Source organism: Onychostruthus taczanowskii, unplaced genomic scaffold (genome assembly GCF_017590055.1).
Source record: "Onychostruthus taczanowskii isolate IOZ18803 unplaced genomic scaffold, ASM1759005v1 scaffold7, whole genome shotgun sequence".
NCBI classification, from domain to species: Eukaryota; Metazoa; Chordata; class Aves; order Passeriformes; family Passeridae; genus Onychostruthus; species Onychostruthus taczanowskii.
The window spans coordinates 4,752,475-4,780,220 of record NW_024504786.1 but is presented as its reverse complement, the minus strand read 5'-3'; the positions used below and the strand labels follow the sequence as shown (position 1 = coordinate 4,780,220).

Here is a 27,746-nt window from a genome sequence, read left to right as displayed (position 1 = left end):
GGAAAGCTTCCTCAGTGTCTGAAGGGGCTCTTCATCCCAGCTACCACTACAGCTCTGCTTTAATAAAAACAGGTTTGTAACGCTGATGTTGCAGAAAGCACCTGTATTACACAGCAGGGCAGGGCAAGGTATCAGTTTTATTTCAATATTTTATGGTAAGGGAGAACATTCAGAGTTGATGTGTAGGCTTTGATGTCCTTGATGGAAGTAAAGTCACGCATCAGAGAGGAGGGGGGCAATAAAACAAGATGAGGTATTTCACCAGATGAAGAGTTCTGTCCTGAGACAGCTGTCACCTCTGAGTCCCCTTCGTGCTTTCCATATCCAATCACCTGGGAAAAGGTACCAGAAGAGAAATTGGGATCTTATTCAGTGTTTCTCTGCCCTGACAATTAACTTGATGCTAAATTCAATTCTAACAAGAAGACTACTTATAAATGAAGAAAATTTTCTCTGCCCTGACAATTAACTTGATGCTAAAATGCAATTCTAACAAGAACACTACTTATAAATGAAGAAAATGTGGATAACCAGAGTAAAAGTGACATCACAGATCTCTGCCATGCCCTTACTGCACTCTGCTTCTTGAAGGTGGCAGCAGGAGCTGCCAGACACTCACATGTACACTGAGCACTTTCCTCTGGTTGCTTCTGTGAGCTTGGAACCAGTTGACCAGGTCTGCTTGTGTAATAGACTTGAGAGCTTCAATCTGAAACCCACAGGAAGGAGGTTTTAGGAAGTCAGTGGTGATTCAAATAATTTCAAACATAAAAATATTTCTTCTGCAACCCCTACTCCACTGGATAAAAGAACCTTTTTAAAATAACATGTAATTTTAGACCCAGTGTGTCACTAGCAGCAAAAATCCCATGTATGCTTTTGAAACTGCTGCAAAACCAGTGTGGTTTTTGTGTCCCACCACTGCAGAACACCCACCTCCCGTGCCAGCCTGTCAAACAGGTACTGCTGGGTCACCACTTCATTCCAGTTCCTGTCCACTTCTTCCCCAAGGTGGGAGTCTTCACATTCTTTCAGTTTTATCAAAGCTGTTACCTACATGGGAAAAAGACAATTAGTTTTAATGGGTTTAAAACTACTTTAATTTACTTACAGAGTCACTGCAGGTGAAAGAAAAGCTGAATTACATTAACGAGGTAGCTCCTTCCTTTTGAGCTTAACTGCAAATGGTCAGAGAATGGATGTTTAGGGAACAACGGCAGAACAGAGCAAGAGGCAGGTTTTAAAAGGTGAGGCCTTTGTCCAGAAAACCTCAGAAAATTACCAGATAGCTGTAACTGAATCATGCAGTTCAAAGAAGAGCTCTTCAAGATGACATTTTACCTGGGTGCTAAAAGCCTCTTCAGATAAATCCTTGATTTTCTCTTCAAAGCAAGAAAGAAACTCCTCTATTTTTCTGTCAACTAATTCAGAACTAAAAGAGAAACAAATAATTCAATTAGGCAGGAAAAAAACAAATCCACAAAACACTTTAAGGGGTAAAGTAGCATCCCCCATATGATGAGGAAGGACAGGCTCACTTCCCTCATGCCCTGAAAAGCTCACTCATCTGAGAACACCCGGTGGTCAGTCTTTGCAGTGCTCTCATTTTCAGCTGTACTCGGGCACTTCAGGTGCCCAGGCACCCCAGAGGCCACTGCTGGGATGCTGCTGGGGACCTGTCCTGCTGGGACCTGTCCTGCTGGGACCTGCCCTGCTGGGACCTGCCCTGCTGGGGACATGCCCTGCTGGGACCTGTCCTGCTGGGGACATGCCCTGCTGGGGACCTGCCCTGCTGTCCCCAGCTGCAGCCCTGAGCCCTGCAGAGTTAGGGGCTGTAAGGATCAGGACTGAAAGAAAATGAGGTGTGATGGATCCTGAGGTTTCCGACACATTAAAACCCTCACTGATGACACAGATCTCAGTAATGGAAGCATCCAAATGTAAAAATTAGAGGCAGCAGCACTGTGCTAATTAAGCTTTCACTGACACAGTGTTATTTTTCACAAGTGGCACACTTTTCAAATAACCCTTCAACTCTGGCAGGTCAAATGCTTGTAGTTCAAAGGCCCAGGTTTGAACAAAACCATAGCAGTGCTGTGCCTGCTGAACATGAGCCACCAAACAGCTAGACAGGATTTGAACTCTCCTGGCAGAACAGCTTCAAAAGGGCAGGGGGATATTTTACTTAGTCTTGAGATTACTTTTCACTATTCAAGTCAGGACCACTGCAGTTTCAAGCAACCTAAGGCTACTCTTTTATTGAGGTGCTGGTTTTGAGTCAGGATGTTGTGACTGTCAGCAGTGTCCCTTCTGACATCCTCTTGAATTAAAAAATCCCTCTGTGGCCTGAAACAGGAGGGAACTCTTACCTGGGAGCAGGTGACTCCCACAGCCAGGGCTGGGAGTGGTGGAGAACTTTCCCCACAGAGCACTTACTTGTATTTAGTTGCCTGGGTTGCCACTGTGACTGAGAAGCCAAGAATCCCAGAAGTGTTCCTGCAGGTGGGGTACACGTGGTAGCTTCAAAGAAAAAAGACACAGCACAATTAACTTTTCATTTACAGGACATGCTGCAAGTTAAAATAGTGTTGGTACTCTAGACAGAGAAATCTGAGATCGAAATTTGCAACAGTCTTATTTTCTTTATTTTCTGCATTGCTGCTTTTCAGTGCTTTCTCAGCTTTAGGAAATCCTTTTAAACTTGGAAGTGTTTGTATTTGAGTTCCTGCAAACACATCCAAGCAGAGTGAGAGACTCAGAGCTGTGAAAAGCCTGCTCCAGTTTGCTGAGGTAGCAGGGTGCTCTGAGGGAGGCTGCTCAGCACCACAGAGCTGCTGTGAAAACAGCCCTGGGGAAGGGGGGCTGACTCTGGAAGTGCAAGGAACAACTTCATGCTGAATAATTCTGAGTTAACACAAGGGTAATAGCTGCAACTCTTACAGAAGTCAAAAGCAACTTGGCTTGCACCTTGTATTGGGGGTGCTTTTGGTTTTGTAGTGTTGATGTTGCTCTTTCCATTACAGCAACTGAGGATTAGCCACTGTGCAGGAAGGATTCCCAGAGTAAAACCACCAGAGACCTGTCAAAGCAGGGGTGTAGGAGCAGGTGCAGGAGAATTCCTCCCAGTGAACTCACCCAAGGGTCTGCTTGGTCCTCAGGAAGTCAAAGCAAGGCTCCTCCATGTGCATCTGAAAGAGCACAAAGGTACAGCAGAGGTGACACTGCCTGCAGCCCTCCATGGGCTCCACACAGAGCACAGGGACACTGAAGTGCCCCTGGCCAGCCACAACCACTGCATTAAGAGAGCTCAGTCCTGTGGGTTGGGAGCTCAGGAACAATCTCCTGCAGTGTCCCTCACTGCAGCACCCCAACATTTCAGCCAGGGGCAGCAACAGATCAGCTGGGGGCCAGTCAGCCTCAGCCTCAGCTCCAAGCAGAGTTCAAGGGAACTGTGCTGAGTTAGGAGGCACAAACACAAACTTACCACAAGCAGCTCCATAAGGGTGTATTCCCTCAGGTTCCTGGCACCTGACTGGAAAGAGAATGAAGAATTTAGGGTGGGTTTAATGTGATTGCTCAGGCCAAGGTGACTTGTGGCACACACCTCAGTCTGGACTTGCAGCACTGAGGGACAGTTCACAGCAGGGACAGATGGGAAGTTCTGGTTTTCCCTGAGGGGACAGGCCCAGCCCAGCCCCCAAGATCAGAGCTGGGGACACCAGGAAGCCACCACATCACTAACCCAGCTCCCAGCACCAGTACAGAAAGGGAGGTGCTGGCTTCAGGGAACCCCCCACCTGGAATTGGGGGAATTCCACTTGGGTTGAGCCTTGGGGCACGGGGCCTGTGCTCACATGAGGTGTGTGTCCCCTGTGTGACATCCCTGTGCAGAGCCTGTCTCAAGGAGGGGTGGTGCCAGAGGGAGCAGCCCAGCCCACACAGGTACCTGGTAATAGACTGTCACCTCGGAGTTGGCGTCGCCCTTGTTGAGAGTTTTCACCTTACAGAGCAGGTGGGTGTTTGGCAAATCCACCACCCGGAACTGCACAGGGCAGGGATGGGCCAGGGGAGCAAAGTGGAGCTTTCTGGAGGGAGAACAAACAGCACAACTTCCAACACCTGCTCACACCTTGGCCAAAACCAGAGCAACTCTCAGACATTTACACGCTTGGTCTGATGGTATTTTCCCCTTCCCCAAACCAGAACTACATCTGCTTAAACTGCCACCATCAACAGCCACCTCCTGCAAACACCAGAGGGAAGAAGGGAATTTCTCAGCACTCCCACTCTGACTCCTTCCTCCAGAAAAGAATCTTGATTATAGTTTCCATATAATAAAAAATTAAAGAGTCAAGAGATACTCACTGAACAACGTAATTCAGGAAATCCTTTGCTTCCTAGGGAAGAAAGCAAACACATCAGTTTTATTTAGAATTATTACCCCAATTCACAACCATACACCCCAGTGCAGCACTTGAGTGAGCCCCAAGCAAAGAACAGCTAAGCTGTCCTGCTCCCTGCATCCTCACATTGTCCCCAGTCCCTCCAGTGTCCTCTGCACCACACCACAGAGTCTCCACGCTGCTTTTTGTACTTCTCCAGAAGGAGAAGGCACAAGCCAAAGAAATAGCACCAGTTATCCTTACTCCATTTGTTTGGCACTCACTGAGGTTTAACCAAACCACGCAGGCAGTCAAATTCCCAAGATAAATGTGCTCTGAAGGAAGCTTCCTCCTGTGGCACCACTGTGGGAATTTCTCCGTATCAAATATATCAATACACCAAACAACATAAAAAAGGTGGCAACAGAAGAAATAGATTACAGACATCTACTAATTTTTCCTATCAGCAGTTTAAATACAAATTCCTGGAAACTTCTGTTCAAACTGACAGCTGTGGGCTGCCATTGGCTTGTCCCCACAAGCTCTCCTGAGGCGTTGAAGGTGCCCAGTACCCAGGAGACTCCAGACTGCCAGAACAGAGTTCAGGGTGCTAGAGCCCAGTGTGAGCACTGGCACTGCACTCACCCTGCTGGTGAAGTTGCCTTGCACGAGCCCCTCCACGAAGAGCTGTGACTTGAAGGCGCTGACGAAGGCGGAGAGGGCCTCGATGGAGAGCCCCTTCATCAGCGTCTGGTACTTGTCGATCATGGACCACCGGCCGTGCTCCAGGATCAGCAGCCGCACGTCCCTGCAGGGCCAGGGACACAAGCACGGCTCGTCAGGAGCTGCTGGATGCCAGAGATGCCACTCCTGACTGCAGGCAGGGAGAGAGAGGGCTCCCAGCAGCCCCAGCTGGCCCTGCTGGCTCCAGGTCCCTGCGGGGCAGCGGCTCCCCGGCTGTGGGGTGCGGCCCCGCGGCTGCCGCAGAGCTGCTGGGGCTGCCTAAGCTTTGAGCAAAGCCTGCAAACAGCCTGTGAGCGCAGAGCAGGGATCCCTGAGCTCCTCAGCTCAGCCTCAGCACCTGCTGCTCAGCCACTGCTGCCCTCCCCCACAACTCACTTGGCCAGAGTCTCGGGTTTAATGAGGATGTTGTAGTATGTTTTCTTCAGCTGCTCTGTTATCATTTCAAAAACTGCTGGAGTAAAGCTGAAGTCAGACAAGTAATCGATGATGAGCTGAAATAGAAGCTGTAAAGAGAACAGTTTCAAGTTGGAGTTGTTGTTGGTTTAATGCTATACAATAATATAAAATTATCATTATTGAGACATGGAGCATTACTAAAGCACATTCCTCCATTCTGCCAGATGTTCTTCACTAAACAATTCTATCCCAAATGACCCTTTCAGAAGGGCAGTGTTTTTACACAGTGAATAAGCTCAGTATCCTAAATCAATATGAGTTTCCACATTCTATTGAAACAAATCTAGCCTGGAACCCCCAACATTTCTGTATTCAATATTCCATTTTTTCCTTTTACAATGACATCACAACAGAGACATCATTCAGGATTAAAAAAGAGAATATTCAGACCCTGCTGCTTGTGTATTTGGCTTTTTCTGTTAAAACTCCTGTTAATAAGTCTGACAGGTGATTAATGGTCTTAAAGCTCCAGCAAAGCTCTTGCAATAGAAGTTAATGTTATTTCCTCTTCACTGTGTCCTCTCTGTGCCTGCCATGTCTTACATGAATTTAGGGAATGGGAACAGGGATTCCCCAATCCTCTCAGCAAGCCAACACAGAAAATCTGCACCCAAAATGAGCATGTTCAGAAGCTGGATCTCCAAAGTCAAATTGAAACCAAGATCTCTTTTCAGACACCCTTCTCCAGACATCATGCAAATAGGCACAACTTAGAGATGGAAAGGCTCCAATCCTCTTGATGGCCATGGGAGACACAAAGCTCTTTTAATAGGAAAAGCTGTTAAAATTTTAATGGAGATACAGTTATGACTTAAAAGGAAGATTTAAGTCAGCCTGAAGTCAGTAATTTGAGCTTGTGTACGTTCACCCAACTCCATCTTTATACACGTAAGCACAAGAAAAAGCAGCACATTTGCTGCATTACCCTGCCAGAGACCAATTTTTGTATTTAAAACACCTCATCCAAGCATTCAGAGCTCCAGAAAAGCACACACACTGCAAAGCTGCAGGCACAACAGCAGTGAGGAGAGGAGCAGAGCTTACAGGTAGTTTGTGATTGAATCCTTTCACTCTGATGATCAGGCCATACTCTCCAGCCACCAGCTTGTACTCCAGCTGAGCCACGTCTGCTTCGTAAGCTGGTTCCCCCAGGTTGTGGGAAAGGATGTTTACAAATGTATCAAACAAGACTATGCTGGAGGGAGAAAAGGGCAGGGGGTTAAAAAGAAAGAAAAAAAAAGGATGGACTAAATATGAAAGTCAAGCCAAATGAGCTTGATGGTACATGCAGTGAATTCCAACAGAAATGGAATTTGTGCAAAATGAGATGCAAAAAGAAATTTTCCCAAAAAAACAGAAATAGAGAATGCAGGTTTCCCTTTGTGCAAAAAGCACATGACACTACTTAAAAATTATCTGGACATTCAGCTATTCCTTGCAAGGTGAAAGATTCCAGCTTCACAAGATTTAAGGTGTCTTCAAGGTAAGAATGCACATTTTAACAAGACAATGCTCAAAACATGGAAAAATCACAGCAAATGAAATTATTTTACTTTGTGTAAAGGCGTGGGGGACATATAGACTCAGTTATGCTCAATACTTGAGCAGTGAGTATGATTATTTAGCTATGATAATGATTATTCATCTACCAAGGCAAAAAAATAATAATAAGCTAGAGCAAAGCAGGCTATACAACCTGGACACTGCAGTCTCTGCTTTCAGGTTTTTGTTATTGCCTGGATTCCAATTCAAAGATTAAGCTAACACACCTCATAAAAACAGATTTAAAAAGGCTTTCCCAATACATGATTTGTGCAGGTCTTGGCAGGCTTATGACAACAGCACTGTGACACTGGTTACAAGTGGCAATGGCAGCCAAGCGCAGCAGACCCAGAACTGCACCCAGAGCTCTGCCTGACCCCAGCTGGTTTCTCAAGGCTGCTGCAGCCTCTCCTGCTCCTGCAGGCTCCCAGGATGCTGGGACAGGCTCAGGACATGAGTGTGGACTGCTCTTTCCAGGAGCAAGTCCTTCTGTGAGCACTGCTGCTGTTACATTGCTTTTCCCCAGACCTGCCCTGGGGAATACAACACCATGAAAACCACAAGGAAGGTGGAAGGATGTGAAAGGACACCTTATTCTATTCCTGCTTAAAATGAAAGTCTCTTCCCCGTTTTCCACTAGGTATGGTAATTTAGCTACTCTGCAAGGTAAGCATAAATAACACAATCCTCACTTCTCTGCAGACTGCTGTATCAATGGAGAGATCAGATGGAACCGAACATAACCTGCAGAGCAAAAGGAAATTTCAGTGAGCAATTGTATAGAAAGTGACAGCTTTCTGAGCTCAAATGTATTTCCATCAAGTTGCTCTTTGGTGACAATTCGAGTTCAATGAAAATGGTCATTCATCAGTAACACTTTTATTCCTTATTTTAAGAAATCATTAAATCATTAATCGTTATTTTCTTATTTTAAGTCATCACTAAACGTCTTCTCCTTCTTACTTCAAAAATCTTCCCTTTGAAGTACCAAATATTGGAAAACAAAGCTGTGCTTTGCAGAATACTCCCATGGCATGACCACTAAAAATAGAAAAAGAAAACTTCACAGAACATCTGTTTAAGAGACACTAAAAACTGTGACATTCTGCTTGAAAGCAGCAATATATTTTACACCCTTGTCCCTGATCCAGGCTGTATTTTTCTCTTGCTGTAGAAGAGATTATGTCCCTTCTAATTCAAGTGCTCCTTCATTCTCAAGCCCTTGTCTCAGCAGCATATTCTGTCTGCCCAATCCTGTCCCCACACAGACTGTTCAGAAGTCAGTAAATTTCAGTGATTCCACTTTTCAACCTGAGGTATCAGCAGGGTGTCTTTGTTGCCTTAGCTCACCTGCTTCTCTTTTATTGTAGCTAATAAACATATCAAAAGGACCATAGGAGAGCTGACAGCAAGCACTAGTTTAAATTCTGAACACTACCAGGGGTTATTTGCCTTCAAATAAATTCCAGCTGGTAAAAGCAGGGAGAAAACCCTCAGGCATTTACCTTTTGGGATTTTGAATTTATCATCCTTCCTGTACCAGAGACAGCCCTGTTGTGTGCTGAGGGTTTTGACTGGATATTCTGTCTCGGGGCAGTCAGCAACTTTCAAAGCAAAGTCGGTGGCTAACAAAGAGAAAAAGCACACCAAAACCACATGTTAGTGTGTTTCACAGACACAATCAGGCTAAATTCATCTAAGTCTTCAAAAGTATCAAAAAATACGTTTTTCCCCTCCAGTTTTCTAAATTATTGGTGACAGTACTTTCCTGGACCCAAAGAACATCTCTTTTTCACTTCCACACAGAACAGTGGCTGGAGCAGAGCAGAAGTGGTGGCATCACATTCCATTCAGGACATAAGTCCTGGCTTTCATTTCATTTGCTTTTGGCAACAAAGCCAGATGGTATTTACATGCTTTCAGAAGGAGGAGGATTAAGCAAATAAAATTCTTTTCTAAGGTGTCTGGAGCTCTGTATTAACTCTCACTGACTGTGAGACCTGCTCTGTTATGAATATATCATCTGTAATTTTATATACCTTAAAATAACTCAGTTCTTAAGCTTATAAATAAAAGAAGAGTATATAAAATCTAGCTGAACAAAGTGCTCATGTTTTTTTAATTTGCAAAAACTGGTTGATACCAGTTGTTTAGGCTGTTTCTAAACCACAGAAAATTCTCAAATAAATCACTGGGGAAGATTTCACTCATGCCCAGCTGCCTTACCTATGTATTTGTTTTCCTCTGGAAGGTGTAAATCCGGATTTAACTCAAAGTCACTGTCCCATAAATCACTCCAGTACCTGTCAATATCTGTTAAAAACCATGAAATGCATTAGTTCAACAGGAAGGGAAGGCCATTCTATTTCCAGACATCTTTTCCCAATCTCCAGAAAGATCTGCAGTATCAAAGCAGTTTCTTAACATCACTCTGTTCCTCAGGACTCTTTCTAAATCCCTTCCTACAAAATCTTCTGGAGCAGGACTGAAGCAGTGCTATTAAAAGGCAAATCAAGTCTGCCTCAGTAACCCAGCTTCCCCTGTATCCTGTGCTCCCTTGCTGCTCTTTCCCCTGAATGGCAGCCAAGTGGAGCTCGCTGGGACCCCTGCCTCCCAAAGGAACTGCAGGAGTGGGAATCCACTGGCAGCAAACAAACAGCAGGTTTGGGTGGCACAGAGACTAATGCAGAGCTCAAGAAAGCACTGAGGATTCATTTCCCCACTTCCATGCACTTGTATTTGGTGTAGTCACCCTTTCACTTCCTCTAATGCAGGAATCAGACATTCTCAGCTCCTGCTGCTGTTTTACCTTCCATGCTGTACTGAGTCCCAAACCACTTCTCTTTGAGGTGACACTGGCCTTCATTGGCAGCAGACAGCAAAACCAGGTTGGCTCTCTGAGGGCTGAGCTGGTTCAGGGCATCAGCAATGATCTACAAGTTCCAGACAATATTTCAGTTCAAATGCAGCTCTGACTGCCTGAGCCAGCAAAGACTTCTCAGTTGGAATGTAGGAAGAACAAGACATAACAAGCTTACAAAACAGATTTGCTTTCTGAATACAACAAGTGTTTCAATTAGTAAAAAACCTGTGCCTGCATTATGTTTAATTACAAATGCCTGTACACATGCCTGTATTACACAGTATGCACATGTTTTCCTTACATCAAAACATATAATCAGAGTGCAAAGAACATTTACCTCTGGCTTGTATTCAAACAAGAGCTGGTCTCCTGTCAGAAAATCTTCCTTCTGAAACAATTGCATATTCTCACAAAGGTTTTCCACATAGTCAACTGGATCTGTCTGCAAGCAAAGAAATAAAGCTATTTGTCACATAATCAGGAACCCAAGATACCAATTTTCTGTTCTGAGAAGAGCTTGACCAGTCAGATATGTTGAGCAAGTGTTGGATGCTGTGCTTGTTACAGCATTTCGTTTCAGTTATTAAATTAAATATATTTCATAACCATATCTAATGTTCAGTCTCCTTTGAGAATCCTGAAATTTCAGACACATCATCTTTGTAGAAGAAACCCTGATTATGCAGTTTACAGGCATGGAATCTACTAAGTTAAAGACCCAGCAGAATGCACTCCTTGCCTCCAGGGGACACAAGCAGAATCCTGCACTAATTCAAGATTTAAAATGACCTGGAAAGCACAAGGCAAGGAACTGCAGCTGCTGCACGAGTACCTCTGGCTGTGCTGCCTTCCCCAGCTCCCTGCCATGATGAGCAGGAGGAGGTTCTCCTTTTTGAACATGAAATACACGTTGTCTTTTAGCAGGGTAAGGCTGCCTGGAGGAGCAGGCTGCTCAGCTTCTTGCTAAGTGCTTTTGGGGTGTTTGCACCAGCCAGCACAGGACAGGACAGATCCTGGGTCAGACAGAGAGCACAGCACACCTGGAAGGAGCTGAGTTTGGCACATCTGTGTCTTGTAAATGTAGGGGAAACATGCCCAAGGAATTCTTAAGACACCAAACACCTGAGGAAACATTAAACCTCTCCTGGGCACCCCTCATGCCAAGCCCTGCCTGTGAGACCATCATTCCTTAGCACAGCTCCATCCACCAAGCAGAAAACTGGGGTGCCATGACTAAGTCATTCTTCTGGCCCTGGCATTCACAACCCTGTCACAAAAAGCACACACAAATCTATGTTCCTGCTCTATGTAGTATTTCTATGGATGGATTTGTTTTCCCAAAAGGAAATTTCAGTGACATTCAAAGAAAAAACAAAACAAGTTACCTAGTAAGAAACAGAACATGGCTAAATGTAATAGGAGTAAGAAAGTCTAATCTGAAAGAGCCTACCTAGCAGGTAAGGAATGAAAAATCAACATTAAATTCTGTTAGGGAAAAATCTCAGTATTTCTCTGCCTAGAATACATCTCCTTTCAGCAAAATACAACCTCATTAAGTGCACAATACATTTCTTCTCAAATAGAACTTTGAAAATGTGTTCCAAAATGAAAAAGTAATTACTTTTCATGGTTTACCTATTTCAGAACAGTGGATAAATACCTGTTCCTGGTAGTGAAATTCATTAGCTTCAATCTTTTGTATTTCTTCCCATATTCTGCAAGGAGAAAGATAATAAAAGTGGATTTTCTCCATTATTCCACAACATTTACCAAGACTCTTAAAAAAGGAGCCTTCTAGGAAAGGCATCAATGGTGAGATGGATGATTCATTCAGGTACAAGACACAAAAGTCAATATTAAATGCACTTCCCAAATCTGCATTTCTCAGGAGTGGCAGAAAGTTCTTCTATTTTCCAAAGAGAAAGAGAGTTAACTAACAAGAGTCAAAATCTGATACCAAATTAACATAAACTTAGGCTAACACCAGAACACCCAGTCCTGACTTCCACAGACCTGGCTCAACAAATTCATTTAAAATGAACACAAAACTGCACCTAAATATTTTCTAAATATTTAGAAAATTTCTTTTTAAACTTTTTTAAACTGACATGTTTTCCACACCGAGTAGCCTTACTAGTGACTCCCTGTTTTATGCTCCAGGAACTCCACAAGAAGTGCAAACGCTACAAATAACAGGATAATGGAGAAGGACACCACCACAAATATCTGCAGGAGTGGCAAACACTTGCCTTTGATCTGGCCCCCTTCTCTGCAGCATCTTCACATACTGAAACACAACGTGGGCCACCTGCAGACAGAAAGGAACAGATTCATCTTTCCAAACATTAGGGAAAACAGCAGGAAAAACAAGCTGCAGGACACCATACCTCGTAGAAGTGCTTGTAACCTTCATCAGTCAAAGTCACAGAAATGCTGAAGATGGAGTAAGTGGAGTTCTGTTCAAATCCTGTCTCTCCATTTCCTCCATACAATGCAAGGGCCCAAAACCTATGGAAGAGTGAAAGGTACTTAGTAATTAATCCTTTCAGCTTTGTTTGAGCTTAGCTAGAAGCAGTATATCACAGGATATCTTTAATTCAGAGGCTTTCAATCCATTTACAGTTTATGCAAAGCTTTTCCAGTTTAAGGATGTGACCTCAGGATACAGAATTAAAGAAAAACAGTGAAAAAGCTGAGTAACCTTTTGGAGATCTCAAAGATCAGTCATATACTGCTGATCCATGAATCACAGACAAAAAGCCCATTTATTTCTTACTTGGGTTTATCATCACCTTACAGAGTATCACTACAAAATACTGATAAAAAAGGCAGGCTTGGCCTGCTTTTACATCTATAGAAAATATAAATACACAAAACAGAGTTTATCTGTATTTGAATGAGATCAAAGTATTTAATAACCGTGCTTTAAAACCACATACTTTTTCCTAAGGAAAGAAAGAACACTGCCTTTGCCTTCATGTCCCACCAGCCAGGAAATATAATGAAGAGGCTTCACCCTAAGAGAAAGTTTGGAGAAGATTAGATGTCAGGAGGTAACATATTTCATAGCAAGAATTCAAATCACTGGGCTAATGACTAAAATATGCACTGTCTCTTTTTTCAGGGCAAGTTTTGCATTTTCAGGCAGAATTAAAATAATAAGCTGAAAGTGTGGGAGTTCAGAACATAATGACTGATCTGAGTCAGTGAGGAAAGGAAACTATTTGCAGCAGTTGAATTCATTTCTAAAATGCCCCCCTAGATGAACCAAAGTAATCTGTTAGACAAGTAAATGAGATTCTTTGGTTTGTTGTGGAAGTCAATAAATTATTCACAGCATAAACAAGGTAGAAGTAAAATGCAGCACAGTGTACCTGTAATACTGTTCTTGTGGGGGAAGTGCCCAAGTGATGGTCAATGAATGAACTTTCCTGATGGGAACAACTGGACACAAATAGATTAATTAATTATAAATATACCTGACAAGACAGAGATAAGTAATTTTACATAATTCTGGAATAGTTAAAAGCTATTTAAAACCACACAGAATTACTCTACAAAGTATCTGGATCACCCAGACAAAATTTCTTTCAGCATTCAGGTATTCAAAACATTTAAATCCATTTCACTTACCTCTGTAAAGCTTGTGAAACTCTGGTGTGTCAAAGGGCTGAGTCAGATGGCCAAAGCTGGGTTTGGGTAAACCACTTAAAAGCAAAATGGAGGTGAGATGTTACTGGCAGGGGTTCAAGGCCACACTGAGATATTCAAAGGCATCAGGAGCACAGCTCTGCAGGGCACCAGAGAGCCTGGAAAGGGCCCTTTTTCCAGGGTGCAGCCCAGCATCCCCCCAGCCCCAGGGAGGTACTCTGGGAGGCAGCCTGCTCACACAACTCAGCAATTAAGAGGTGGATTCCACCCCAACACTGCCCCTTCCTTCTGTAGAAGAAGCACAAAACCTCCTTCTGTACAGCCAAGAACAGCAAACAACAGCCTGAGGTCACCCTGGACCCAAGGAATCCTGATGGATTGTCTGGTGGGGCAGGAGGGATGAGGAGGGGTGTGGCCAGGACAGACAAATGTGCCTCTGAATGGCATCAGGCTCTCACGAGAGCATTTCCACAGAAACAAATATCTTGAAAAAGGGAAAAAAAATGCTTTTCAAGTTAGCAAAGCTTTTGCAGAACCCCCTTTCTAGGGGGCATATTGGAGTGAACCATTAAAAAAAAGATTTATTTCTAATCCACTACCACCCTAAGGATGACACTTAAATTCCAGATACGATGTTAATTAATTTTGCTTCTAATTATTTTTGACACAAAGCAAAGATAAGCAATGTGAAATGATAATCTAAGTTTGAATGACTTATCATAAAGTGAAGGCAACAGAACATATTAAGCAAACACTGCTTCAAGTCAGCACCACACAGCTCACAGTCTAAATAATTGTTAAGCAGAAAAAAAGTCTTCCTGGAACAATTAACAGTGGTCTTTAATTTAAAAAGTTGCCTCTTTTTTTTTCCCCAGATAAAAATGTTAATTAACAAATGGTAATTTCCTTTGTTTCTCCAGTAAGGGACTTTTTAAAATGTCATTTTAAGAAAAGATAATTCTATCATCTGTAATGTCTTTATGCATCAAATTAATCTTACTTATTTGGGATCTCAGAGAAGATTTCTGTCACCCACTTTTCCAACGTATCCAGTGTTTCTAAAAAAAGAGAGAAGAAAGACAGAAATGCAATTTCCTCAAGATCTAAGACAAGTTACCTTATCTCACCAGTTCAGTTATTTCAAAGAGACTGCAAGTCAGTGTATTTGAAAACTGCAAAGTTCTAAATTATAAACTTCAAAGCTGCTGGTTTGAGCCAATTCTTAACATTCACTGAGCGGTATCCGTGGCCACAGCTCTGGGTTTGTGTAGGGTGCCCAAATCCCAGGCTGACACAACTGGGATTTAAAGTTCAGTCGTGTCTGGAGTGACTGGGAGAAGGAATTACTGTCTTAGGGATCTACAAAATCACCAGGACTTGCAACTCGTTCCATGACTCTCCAGATTATGCACAGGAGTTCTCCCCCTCAAACTCAGTCCTGCAGTCTTAAGGATTCCTTCTCCCCATCCTCTTTTCTGAGGGAAATAAGTCACAAATCAGAAGGGTTTTTAAAATAAAAACTTTGCTTGTTTAAGCACCCATTCTGAACTGCAAAAGTCATGATGTATATGTAAACAACAGCAGTAAAAAAGTCTGGATGGGGTAGAGGAAGGATTCACTGTTGGGTTTGTTTTAACAGACAAGGAAATATAAAGTAGACCTGGCTGGTTATCAGTTACCACCATTTTCTTCCCAAACACCACAGAAAACACTACAATCCATCACTGGCTAAATGACTATTCAAGAGGCATTCAGCACCCTAAGTAGTTTACTGTCTAGACCAAACTTAAAAGCAAAGGAGAAGAAAAGAAAGAATGCCTCTATTATTACTATCTCCATTTTAGAGATGGGAATTGCAATCAGTTTTAGCATTCAACAAAACTCCTCCCTATACACAGATGTAACTTGAATAACTTCTGAGAAATGTTTCTTCTATTCTCAGCAGAAACAACCCACAGGTCTGCAGTTCTCCACTGAAATAAAATTCTAATCCATTTGTACAGAATTTTTCAAGCTATGGGAGAAAAAACCAGAACCTCTACTCCTCCTAGACAAACAAGACAACTGGGAGATTCAGTCTCAGTCTCCTCATCACTTGCTGAGGAGTTTCACTGTTGATGGCAGAGAAACCAGCAGCATTAATTCATTTAACTGGTTTGACTCTTCATTGCTACAAGATTATTTCTGAAATGCTGTCTTTGAGATTTTCCCTTCTGTGTTAACATGGAACCCATTCAAAAGGTTTCTCAAGAAGCAGCAGGATGACAATAACACAGCACAATTGCTCAGGTCTTGTTTCATCTGGAAACCAGGCTAAAATCTACATATAAATACCCTCTGCAGGACTGGACAAGTCACTAGACTGGCTTGGGCTACAGCTGGACCGGTTCCAAAAGCACCAACAGCAGCAATGAGGCTGTTTTTAAGGAACAACTGATGTTACCTTTAGACTGGACAACCAAAGTCATGTAGTGAGCAGAGTAGTGGCGCTGCCAGAACTCCCTCAGCCTGGTGTAGGTGTCGATGTTGTTCAGTTTGGGCTCGTGCTTGAGCGTATCTGCATTACCTGCAAACATCACAGGGGAGGCAGGGCTAGTTATCCACACAGTGCTTGCAGCAAGAACACACACAGTGACAATTCACTTTCCTCCCTAGGTGTAATCGTGGTAAAAGCACATTAAAAATACCTAATAGAAAATTGGAGTGAAAGGACTGTTAAGTGAAACTGGGTACTTTCTGATTTCTGTTCTTATCCAAAGGACAGCTGATATTTTCATGACAAGGAAGGCCAGAGTCCTCCTGCCTTATCACTTCTCTCACTGTGTGTTGCCAGCCATTCCCTCTCCAATGGAACTTGCAGAACAGCAGAGGGAAACAGAGGAGGAAATAAGAAGTTCAGTGTATGTCACCACAGAAATTTACAAAAACAAGCTACACTTCAAAGCTGGTAACTCTAACACCCATCAATCACACTGCTATTTACTCATGCACCAGCACCACAGGGTGAGGGAGAGAGGACTGGACTGTCCAAGAGAAGGACAAATTTCCATTCTGCTCCCCTCAAATGTCTGTGAAGGTCTAACTCCCAGAAATTCAACAGTGAATTATTTACTTTGGAAAGCCTCCCTTGACAGACAATTAGAAATAATTTATTTTTCCAGGAAATTCTAATAGCAGAAAAAAACCAAGCTTAAGAAAGGTGGAGATGACTCAGAGAGCACCACCTTTGTGTTAACAGAAAGTTCCATAATTATACACCCTGGGCACCCAGTTATAACATAGAAAAAAGCAACACCAGAAAGAAAAGTATCTCAGAAAGGCAACAGCTGCTTTTATTCCCAACCATTTTCCTGTAAAATGGATAATTGCTTGAACTCTTCTGAACAAGTTTAATGGTTGCTGTGATATGACAGTTCATGTTAGTGCATCTAACCACTCAAACTTCTAAGTGGTTAAAAGTTTAAGTATCATTACCATTTTGTAACATAAATTCAGGACTTACCCCAAAAGAATTTCTTCATAGGATGTCCAGGCCTGGCAAGACTCCCAAATAACATCTCCTTTCTGTTTGCATCAGAGGGCCTGGCGAGCTGATACTCTGTTAATTATAAGAATTTGCAGTGGCATGCATCAAAGTTTGACATCATGTTCCCACAAAACAAAGCACAAACTGAAAAGGAGACATACACACAGATGCAGTCTGGAATTTCTTTTAATATACGAATGAAGTAGTGAGACAAGAAAGAAATAATGCAAATAAGAAGAAAAATGTAGCTGAGAAGGTGTTAGAAGTAAACTAAGTGTTAAGAAGGAAAAGCATGTAAAGCACCAACTTGTCCTGTCTGAATGATCTGATTATGTTAAGTTCAATGGGGACAAAAGGCTATCAATATTATATAGGATCAGGCCCTGCAGTAAGAGCCAGAGAACAATTACAAACTTGTTTCTACCATATGTCACACAGAACAACCCCTAGCCTAATAATGAAATAAGAAATTGAAAGGTGAACAAGATAAGTTTCTAAAAATGCAGCTTTACAACCACTTTACACTAATCTAAATATGGGGCTGTGCCAAAATCAATTCACCCTCCTGAACTGCATTTTCCCATTCCTGTTTTGCTGGTAATAACAACCAAGTACAGCAGAGCTGTAAACTAATTCCTGTGGCTGTGCTCTCCTGCAGCCAGTTCAGCAAGCTGACACCATTTTCTGGGCAGCACATTACCATGGTGTCACTGCAAGGCAAGGACTGGTTCTGCACCACCAAGGTGTAAAATGGCTGAAGCTGCTGAAGAACCACACCTTAACTCAAAGGCAGGTCCTTGTTTACACTGACTTTTATCTAAATTCAAAGATCAAATCGCCCACTTCTCCTTGCCAGAAGACAGATAAAGAAAATTACTTGGAATAAATATTTGACATAGTTGGGATATCTGCTATTTTTTTCCTAAAACTGTGACATTTTAGAGGCAGTCTGGGAGTATCCATCACATACAGGAAAATCAACACTCCACTCGCTTCTGTGCCTGGTTTCATTTCCTTCTGGGAAGTGACTTTTCAGTTACTCAGGTGTTAGAATAAGGAGACAAGTAAAATCACCTCAACTTACTGTATTAACTCTGCACAGGACTGGAGAGAGCTCTGGAGCTGTGCTGGAGCTTAAAGCATTTAGTTCACTGCAGAGCATCCACATGCTCATGTAACTGCCCTGCCAGTTACTGCCAAACCACTTCAGATTATTAATTTCCAATTAATGAAAATGCAAGGGTAAACTTTCACAGTGCTGGCACCACATCCAGTCTTTCTTCCTCTAAAAGCCACTGATGTCTAACAGCCACAAAGCTTCAGTTCAAGAGTTTAATCTCTCTGGTAAGTTATGTGAACTTGACTGAAGTGCTTAGAAGGGGAGTTCAACACAGAAACCAATAAACAGTATCACAAACCAGGTTTTGTTTTAAGAAGATGGACTAAACACAGAGGAAAAGATTCTCTTACTTACCACTGTCTACAGCCTCCACTTCTCGATCTATTGCATCCCTGATCATTAATGGGTGAATAAAGAATTGTGCCCACCTATGGAACAGAAAAAATCATGTACTTTTCTTCAGTGTCTATTAAACCAGGGCAAAACCCCAGTAATTAAATCCAACACCTACTATTTTGGTTTACAAAGTTGCTTGACTTACTACAAGCTATGTCATTCTTGACTATAATGTCTTAAAGAAAGACAAAAGCCATCAGAAAGCAAAGGGCAGAACTTCCCAGCTCCAGAGTGGCACTGAATTGGGTGGATGCAGTAGGATATGGCACTAATGGGTGCAGGACTATCTGCATTGCATCCTGAGAATGCTCACACCACATGAGACAATGATCCACCTAGTCTGGAATCTGGAGCTAACAGGGACCAGTATCAGATGGTGCAGAGGAAAACCCAGCTGTTCCTCAGGAACAACATGACCACAGAGGAAGTTTCCTCCTAACTCCAGGAAACAAACTGTTGTGAAGCACAAGTTTCTATACCCATTACAATTTTATTATCTGCTATAGAAGTCAGTGTTGTCATCCAAATAAATTTCTTCCGTATCCTCAGAGAGTAGAGCACTGGAAATGGAGAGATCTGCAGAGCATGGAGACTGCAGAAGGCTGCCAGAGAATCTAATAATTCTATTTCATTTGCTGAGTTTTTTTAATGAAAAACTGAACTGGCTGAAGCAAAAGGTTAGGAGTAGTAAAAGGTTAAAAGTAATAGATCCATGATGGAGTTCTATGGCCAGAAGACCCATTACACTGAAGACAACTGAAAGGTGATAAATTTCTATTTCTTCAGATCCACAAGTGCTTGAATGAGCAGAATTCATCCTCAGAATTCATTTATCTCCTTTGTCTGAGAAGCTGTCCTCCAGAACTCCTAATTTCTGCTTCCCTCTGCACTAAGCAAGCTGTTGTGACAGATTGCAATTATATTTTTTTATTCTTTTGCACTTTCAAACATCTTAAAAAGCTGAATTGATCTGCAAATGGAAGCTGAAATTGGCCTAGTAAAGTAAAATTTAGGTTATACTTGGAAAAATGTGCAAACACTTGCTCTTGTGTCAAAGTAAATTTGCAGTGGAGCCTACTCTCCTCCTGAGATATTTTATGGCATCAAGAATATTCAGCTACACCCCTATGAATGAGAAATTCCTCTCAATAAAGGAAACCATGCCAACCAGTGGAGCTTTGTTTTTCCAAAAGCACAAAAGAGCAAGTTAAGCACTTTCTGGAAAAAGAGACATTCAGCAGTGAATGCACTGAGTTAAATGCCTCCTTCTGAGACACACATTGTACCATAACTTTGAAGGCTGCCTGAAACAAACTAACAATTTAGAAAAAACAGTAACTCTACCAGAACAGACACTTCAAGGGATGAGTCACTGGGATTCTGGGAGCACTTCCCCTCTGATCAGTTGTCACATTGCATAACATTTCTCCTGTCATCAATGCTACCAGTTTAAGATTGCCAAAACAATCAAAGAGCTGCATGTGTTAAGAATTAAACATGGGTCCTACATAATCCCACAGCAAAAAAAACCCCAGCAATATATCCAAAGGGAAATGGCTCTTTCCTATATTCAGTATCACTGCTGTAGTGCAGGTAGCTATGGAAGTTCAGCAACAGCTTTGATCACCCCAAAATGAAGAACTGGACAACTACACCCAAGCTCCTGAGGCACATTAATTAACACCTAATCACCATTCATACAAAGTTACCTATCCAGGGCTTCTTTGAAGTACTTCCTCTGCACATCAAACTGGAACACTGTCCTCTCACAGTCCGTCGAGGCGTTGTCACCGCCCCCGTGTTTCTTCAGGAACGCATCAAAGCCGTTCTCATCTGGGTACTTCAAACTGCCCATAAAAACCACTGCAGCAAAACATCACCAACAGTGCAAAAATGACATTAATCTGTTAATCCTGACTGCAGCTAGAGCAACCCCTCTGTGACTGACCCACAGCTCAGAGGCAGAGGAAATCACTGAATACCTCCAGCCTGGGTGATGTGCCCAGTACCTGCTGCAGTCACCTCTGACAGTGCCCTCCCAGGCAGGCCTGGCCTCAACCAGGCAAGAACAGTATTTGGAAACACACCTGGTCAGAAACTTCACGTGGTTTCTGTGTCCACATTGCTAATTCATCACCCTTTACCAGGAGACAAAGCTCCAACCTGGTCTATAGAGCCACAGGTAACATAATTCCCCTTAATTTAATGCCTAACAAATAAAGTTGATATAAGCTAATGCACAGCTTGGCAAAGTGTATGAGACAACCTCTCCCATATTAAGAATTCCTTACTAAGTCAGTATTTGTATAAAATCATAAGCTCATGAAAGTAAATTCTCAAATAGCCAAATTAGGAATTGATACTAAATACTTCAGAAATGCAGAGCTACACAGCACCCATTTTGCACTGAAGCTGGAGAAGATGAAACAGGAGCAGATACATACTATGTTCCAGGAAGTGTGCTAATCCAGGCAGATCTTCAGGATCAGAGAAGCTGCCAACAGCAACACAGAGGGCTGCTGCAGACTAGAGAAAAGACAACATTCTCAGTAAAAGCTGCTTCAAGAAATACTTCAGGAAAATGACAGAAGTACAAGATGAATCAACTGGGACAGGCACAATAAAAAGGTCCTGTCTGAACACCTAATCACAAGGTTTCACACCTCAAGAAAGTTCACTATATATTTTTGCACCCTACAGCTTTGAATACATACCTGCTTTTCTGAACAACCTCTCTTTCTTGTCTCTTCCTTTTCAGCCAGCTCTTCTAATTCACTGTCCTCAGAATCATTGAAATCCTCATTATCTCCATCACTGTCCTCACTCTCATCCCCCTCATCACACTCATCATCATCTTCTTTGCCATCTTCGATCTCAGCTCCAGAGTCATCATATTCATCACTGCCCTCTTCAGAATCATCATCATTATCCTCCTCCTCCTCCTCTGAAGATGTTGGAGCACCATCCAAGTAATTCAGATCCGAAATCAAAAGTGCACATAAGCCATTTTGCAGTCTGATATACCTGAAAGAATAATTTTGTGCAATGAGTATGTTCATTTTCTAAGTATGAATTTTCAAAATTGTAAAAATTTCATTATTTCATGTAATACTTAGAGAGTGATTTCCTAATGAAAATCTAATGGTAGCCAAGAGTGAGCAGTTTTATAGCAAGAAAGTAAAACATTCTTCTGCTATTCAACAGCTCTAGGAATAAGAAGCAGTTCAGGGCAGTAGCAGAAGCCCTTCTCCCCATAAGGTCAGGCTCACTGATTTTGGCTTTTATTCTTCTCTCTGTGAAACATTTCAGCTATTAGCCCTCACTTCATGCACTCAGAACAGGCAAACCAGAACTTCAGTCATCTTTCAGGCTTGTCAGGCTCTTGAAACAGGTATGATGTGACAGAATGAAGATCTTAGTCTTTGTTTCTAAGCAGGCTCCAGAGCATTGGATTTTATTTGTTTTCATCAATGGTTTCTAATAAATGGGGTCTGCACATGTAGCAGGCAAGTGTCAGAAAAGAGAGTTCCTCTGCAGACTCCACAGAACCAGGCACAGGGAACTGGCTGGGCTCCTATCAAGAAGCAATAAACAGTTCTGTGTATGTGTTTAAACAAGCACAGAAGTTTTTAAACATGTGTGCATATGTACAAATAAAACCCCACAAGCCCTCTGTGCAGCACCCCTCTACAACTTTTCACTCTGAGGACTGCAAGCACCAATGCTCTGCACTACAAGAGCCCTCATCAGTATTCATTTACCATCAAATCTGGAGCAGAGTCACAATTTATCAAATTAGCCAGAGCATCCCTGCCAGGAGCTTGCACTGGCTAATACACCAGCAGCAGAAAGGAAGGAAGGTCCAGAAAATACTTCATCCACCCTATGAACTAATGTGATAGAGACCTGTGGTCTGATCTGATCCAGCAGAAATACACACAAAAAAAGTGCAAGCTAGAATAAAATAAACCCATGGTCACATCCCACGCTCCCAGAAAAATCTGAGTTGCAGAGCACAGAATCACAGAATAGTCTTTGTTGAAAGGGGCCTTTAGAGGTCATCTACTCCCAAGTTTGTACCAGGTCAGAACCTTGCAATGTGGACACAGCTCCTGGACTATCAAGTCCATGAAAAAAGCTAATGAACAGAAGTCTGATAGTTGTGTTAAGGTTATGACTCACGACCAGTCACCCAAGGGGAACCTCTGGGCCAGGGTTTCGTGATCATGCACACACCCAGTTTCCTTGCTGCAAGACTGCTGAACAGGACAAATCTGTTCTACCCAAAAGCATAAGTGCATTGTGACTCATTCAAACTACAGCACACACTGTGTAACTCACAGGGATGCTCTGATGAACTGCAGGAGGCACAGAGAGTGCTGGAATGTCTGTGTACAAAGTTAATCCTCCTGCATTCTGAAAGCATGTTTGTGAACCATTCCCACCAGGCACACCAGGTGTCCCACTGTACAGCTGCAGCACTCCTCAATGTCCTAAAACACACACTGCACACGTGGGTGCTTCAGCCTCTGGGCAGCTGAGAGCCAAAGCCCCAGAGAGCACCTTCCAGCACTTCTTCTCCCCCACACAAACTCAGCCCTGCAGGCTTGCACAGCTCCTGGAGAACCCTGGCCCCCCAGCACTGGTGGAGAGCAGAGAACAGACCAGGGCTGCTCTTCCCGAGGAACAATGTGCCATCCAGCAGCTCTTGTTGATCCTTTGCACAGAGCCCCATTAAGCTAATGGAGCAGATTATACTAATTTTACTTTGCTCCTCTGGAGGCTCGTGGGTGTTGCACACAGGACAGAAAGCACCGGGCAGCAAGGACACGGCTGAACCGGGGCCGTGCTGTCGGAGGCTCTCGGGTTTCACTCCAGCATGATTTAAACAGCTTAGGTTATACAGAGCACAGGCACCACTGACATAGGTGTTCTTTACTTTTTCCATGTTTCAGCCCAGTGGAAAAGGACAAATGTAACTAATATCCACTAGTATGCAAAATACAGTACAAAAAATGCAATGGCATAAGGTAGGAACAGAAGCAAGCATGGTCCAGTTGCTTTTTTGAAGGACTATACACATTGATGCAAGTAAGGCCAAATTATAAAATAAAATTCAAATTCTTAAAAATACTGCTTAAATCTCCTGAATGAGTTTAAACAGGATTGCTCTGACACAAAGTTTCTCTTTGACAATTGTTTAGAAGTTAGTATTGAAATACATATCAGTGCATGGTAAACACTGAGAGAAATGCTACAGTTTCACAAGACAAATACAGGACCAGGAAATTCCATATATGGAATATAATGGTAAATAAAACATACATTTTTTGTAAAAATAACTACACTGTTACAGCTGTAATGAGCAAACTTTTAGTATGACAAATATTTTGTCCCAACAAACCCACTTTTGAAAATACATCCTGATATCTGCATCAGAGCTCCTTTGGTTGTGTGAATTTGGGAAGGCAAAATAACACATTTTCCATTAAGTTAAGACTGATGTCACCAGACACACACACTAATCCCACTGTGACTGGGCTGCAGCACACATCACTGAAGTGTGAACAGGGGAAAATGTGTCAGCATCATCACATCCCCTGCCAGGACACTCCCTTGGAGGTTTGGGACACCACACCTGGACACAGGTTCAGTGTGGCTTTGCTTCCAGACACACTGAACTTCTCTTCCGTAAGGACAATGTCTGTGCTCTGTCAGGCTCGCTTCACACACATGGAAATCAGTCTGAAAGGATGCAACTCTGTGCTTCCAACTGAAAAATTCTTTTAAGAATGGGCAGCAGGATTTCTGCAAGATTTTGGTATTAGTTTATGCTAGGAGCAAACATTCTCTCCAATTCTCACACACAGAGGAGGTTCCTGAGACTCAAAACTGAGAGTGACAGCCTTCAATGGACTTCACCATCAGCACCAGTGTGCTGCTTCAGGCAGCAAAGGCAGGAGCTTCTTAACCTGACAGCATCAGCAGCTGAGAGCAGGAGGACAAGCGTGCCACAAAGTAGCATGACTAAGAATGCCAACAGGAGAGGCAGGCAGAGATCCAGAGGAAGCAGCAAGGAAGTAGGGCAAGAAGGGAGGGAGCAAGTTCCTCCCTGAGCCAATGGGCACAGTCCTCTTCAGGCAGCCAGCAGGGAACCTCACTGTCAGCCAATGTCACTGCAAATCCAAACTTCAGCTCCAGGCTCAGGCAGCAGATTCTCCACTGGCTGCACAGATTAGACATCATGAAAAGTAAAGATACATTTTTAAAAAGCAGCTCTAACAAGGGCTGGATAATCTTCTGTCTTACAGGAAGAAGTTATCAGAGTGTCCTTTCAAGAACACTCAGAGTGCCTTACATCATCCAACAAGCTCAACCTCTGCCGGAGTTCTCATCCGAGTCTCTCGCTGGGTCTGGGCCACAGACACTGTGGGCTGTGCTCAGGGAAGTTGATCTTTTTATCACTTTTTAGGGTATTACTCAGAAATATTGAAATAAAACCACAAGGAAAATGGCAGCCTAAAAGCACTTTGCCTCAACTCACAGATATATTTGCCTTAAAACTTAGAAGCTCATCTAAAACACGAAGAGTAGCAGTTTTGAAGTTGGGATCTGCTCTGAAATACTTAAAGCGCACTTTGCACCGAACGCTTTCGGAGAGGAGCTGCCGGGCTGAATTGGGCATTGCTGTGCCTGGAGAACAGCCAGCCCCGACCGGCCTGGGCACAAGGGCCGATCCTGCCCGCACACACCCCGGGCAGCCCACCCTCAGCACCAACACACCCTGGGGAGCGCCAGCCTCCTTTCAGCACAGACAGCACCCAGCTGCCCCGGGCACCGGCACCGGCCCCACTCCCTCCCCCGGGGTCCCCCGGCGGCAGCTCATCCTCCGGCACCCGCCCTCACCGGTACTGCTTGGGGTCGCTGGGGGACTTGACGATGTCGGGGTCACCGAGGTTGTGTTCGGGAGCGGCCCCCCCGCGCTCTTCCTCCTCGTCCCCGTGAGGCGAGCGGCCCCCGGCGTCGCGGCCCCCCTCCGCGGCCTGCTGCCCCACCGCAAGCTCCGGGCTGCCGTAGCCGCACGTCGCCTTGTTCCTGCCGGGCATGGCAGCGGTGCCGCCGCTCCACAGCGGCCGGACAACGGCCCGTCCCGGCCGCCAGCCCCCGGCCACGGCCCGCCCGCGGGGACCCCCGGCCGCCGCCGCCCGCCCGCTCCGAGCGAGGGCGGCCGCGAGACTGCGCATGCGCATAGCTACGCGGCGCTCCCATTGGTGGAGACAAGGCTGCCGGCGTGAGCGGCTGGGGGAAACCATAAATGGGGGAGTGGAGGGGGGGATGTGGCTGCTTTCAAGAATCGGGGGGAGTGGGCAGAGAAATGAGAGGGGTGAGGAAAAGGCGGAAGAGCGGATCCAGGTTTCGGGGACTGCTCTGTGCGCCGCCAAATTTCCATGAGTATGTCCGCCCGCCGCCTAAGCTGTGCTCCCCTGCTCTCGCTTTGGAATAGCCCAACAGCCAGCTGGCGGAAACCAGCCTCCTGCCCTCAGCTCCTTCACCGATTGGTCAGGCTGGCTGTCGCTCAAGCCTGCAAGGACCAATCAGCTCTCGGGCCGGCTGTCGGCAGCATGGCGGGTTCCGTGCTTCCCGGGATGGCGGAACGCGGCGTGGCCCGAGCGGCGCAAAGGCTGCACCCACGGCTGCTGACAGAAACCGCTCTTTGTCCTTTGCCTGGCCCCTTCGGCAGCTCCCTGCACATTCCGCTTCCTGGGTCTCCTTTTCCCCCATCCCCCTGCAGTGCCGATGGCGCGGCAGCGCTGCTCTGCCTCCGGGTTGCGGCGCTTCCCGGCGGGGCACCGGGATGCTGCGGTTAGCGCAGCCCGTCCGCACCGCCCGCGGCTCTCCCGCTCCGCTGCCCGCAGCCCCCGGCCGCCTTGGCCGCAGGGGAGGTGCTGAAAGGCGAGAGGCCGAGCCTGAGGATCGTTCAGCCTGGCTGGTTGGGGCCGGGCGCCGCCTGACGCTCGGCGCTTTCCTTCTCCACCAGATGGAAGCCGAGACCGTCTCCAGCCCCAGCGTTTCCCGATGGCTTTTCCTGCGCTTTGGCTTTCGGCACGCTCGGTGCCGTTTTGTACAAGCCGTAGAGAGCTGCTCGTGAGGAGCTGTCGCCTCTTTATTTTCACACCCTAGTGTCCCTTTTTTACCTTTTAACCAGGCTGCTTTATTAACACAACTATCCTGCAAGGCTCTCTGCAAGCCCACATCGCACATTTCGAGTTTGCCTGCAGTGCAAGCAGGTTTATCTCCCGTGCCCTGACCCATCAGCGTCTCACATTCTGCCGTGCCCCTTAAAGTTAATAATTCAAGTAACAATAACTCCTGGCTCACTGCTCGTGCTGAAACCAGCTGCAGGCCACTTAAGGCAAAAGGCTTTCCCTGTATTCCTTCACAGCAAACAGAAACTGATGAGATACACAAAATGCATATTAATTCAGAGATGTATCCATTGCCTGTGATGGTTTGATTTGTTATTTGAAATAAATTCTGCAGGATTTCTGCAAAAAGTATTGGGCTTTGCCATGTACACAGTATCAGGCAGGGTAGAATTCCCAACTCTTCTTCAGACTGCTGTGTAGCTACTTGCTGGTTTGTCCTCTGAAAAACAAATCTGCCCATCCTAGTTTGTATTCTTTAAAGAAGCCAATCTGACTTGACCAGAACACAACAAAACACAATTATATTTTGGGTAGGAAAGGGAAAGGTCTTTTTGCTAGGGGAAAAAAAAAAGAGTAAGTGAAAGAAAATAACTGAAATTCCCTTTCTGCTGAATCCATTTTCTTTTATCAGGGAGCTGCTGAGCTGCCAAATCATTATTTGCACAGAGGTACTAAGTTATATCTGCACAGCTCAAAATCTGATGTGGACTTTTAAAAATTTTATTGCTAGTTATACAAGTTGCCCTAAAACCTGCTTTTTCTACAATCAGAACACAACACTATGCATTTTATTGGCCAAATAAGCCTTCTCCTCATTGTTCTCCTGCTTTTTCTACAATCAGAACACAACACTATGCAT

At 44.2% G+C, this 27,746-nt stretch overlaps 1 protein-coding gene across 1 annotated transcript; it reads right to left on the bottom strand.

The window, feature by feature from the left end:
- Positions 1-118: 118 nt before the first annotated feature.
- On the bottom strand, positions 119-25,936 carry NRDC (nardilysin convertase). Its single transcript, XM_041421379.1, has 31 exons — positions 25,587-25,936; positions 21,395-21,704; positions 21,125-21,206; positions 20,390-20,543; positions 18,639-18,712; positions 17,141-17,236; positions 16,082-16,204; positions 14,639-14,696; positions 13,621-13,694; positions 13,362-13,431; positions 12,927-13,004; positions 12,375-12,495; positions 12,237-12,295; positions 11,648-11,702; positions 10,325-10,429; positions 9,934-10,057; positions 9,351-9,437; positions 8,630-8,749; positions 7,817-7,868; positions 6,627-6,777; positions 5,502-5,629; positions 5,028-5,190; positions 4,366-4,397; positions 3,947-4,085; positions 3,485-3,532; positions 3,136-3,188; positions 2,437-2,520; positions 1,342-1,432; positions 937-1,053; positions 620-709; positions 119-332 (listed from the first exon to the last, which is right to left on the bottom strand). Exons 1-31 carry the CDS (start codon positions 25,928-25,930, stop codon positions 138-140), a joined length of 3,477 nt encoding a protein of 1,158 aa, XP_041277313.1. The 5' UTR covers positions 25,931-25,936; the 3' UTR covers positions 119-137.
- Positions 25,937-27,746: the final 1,810 nt, after the last annotated feature.

Excerpts from the sequence above, each read along its gene's own strand:
- NRDC (XM_041421379.1), bottom strand. The coding sequence starts at position 25,930 with ATGCGCATGCGCAGTCTCGCGGCCGCCCTCGCTCGGAGCGGGCGGGCG. Across the intron at positions 20,544-21,124 it reads AGCACACTTCCTGGAACATA|TGGTTTTTATGGGCAGTTTG; the intron begins GTATGTATCTGC and ends GTTTTGCTGCAG. Across the intron at positions 7,869-8,629 it reads TAAATTCAAAATCCCAAAAG|GTTATGTTCGGTTCCATCTG; the intron begins GTAAATGCCTGA and ends TTTGCTCTGCAG.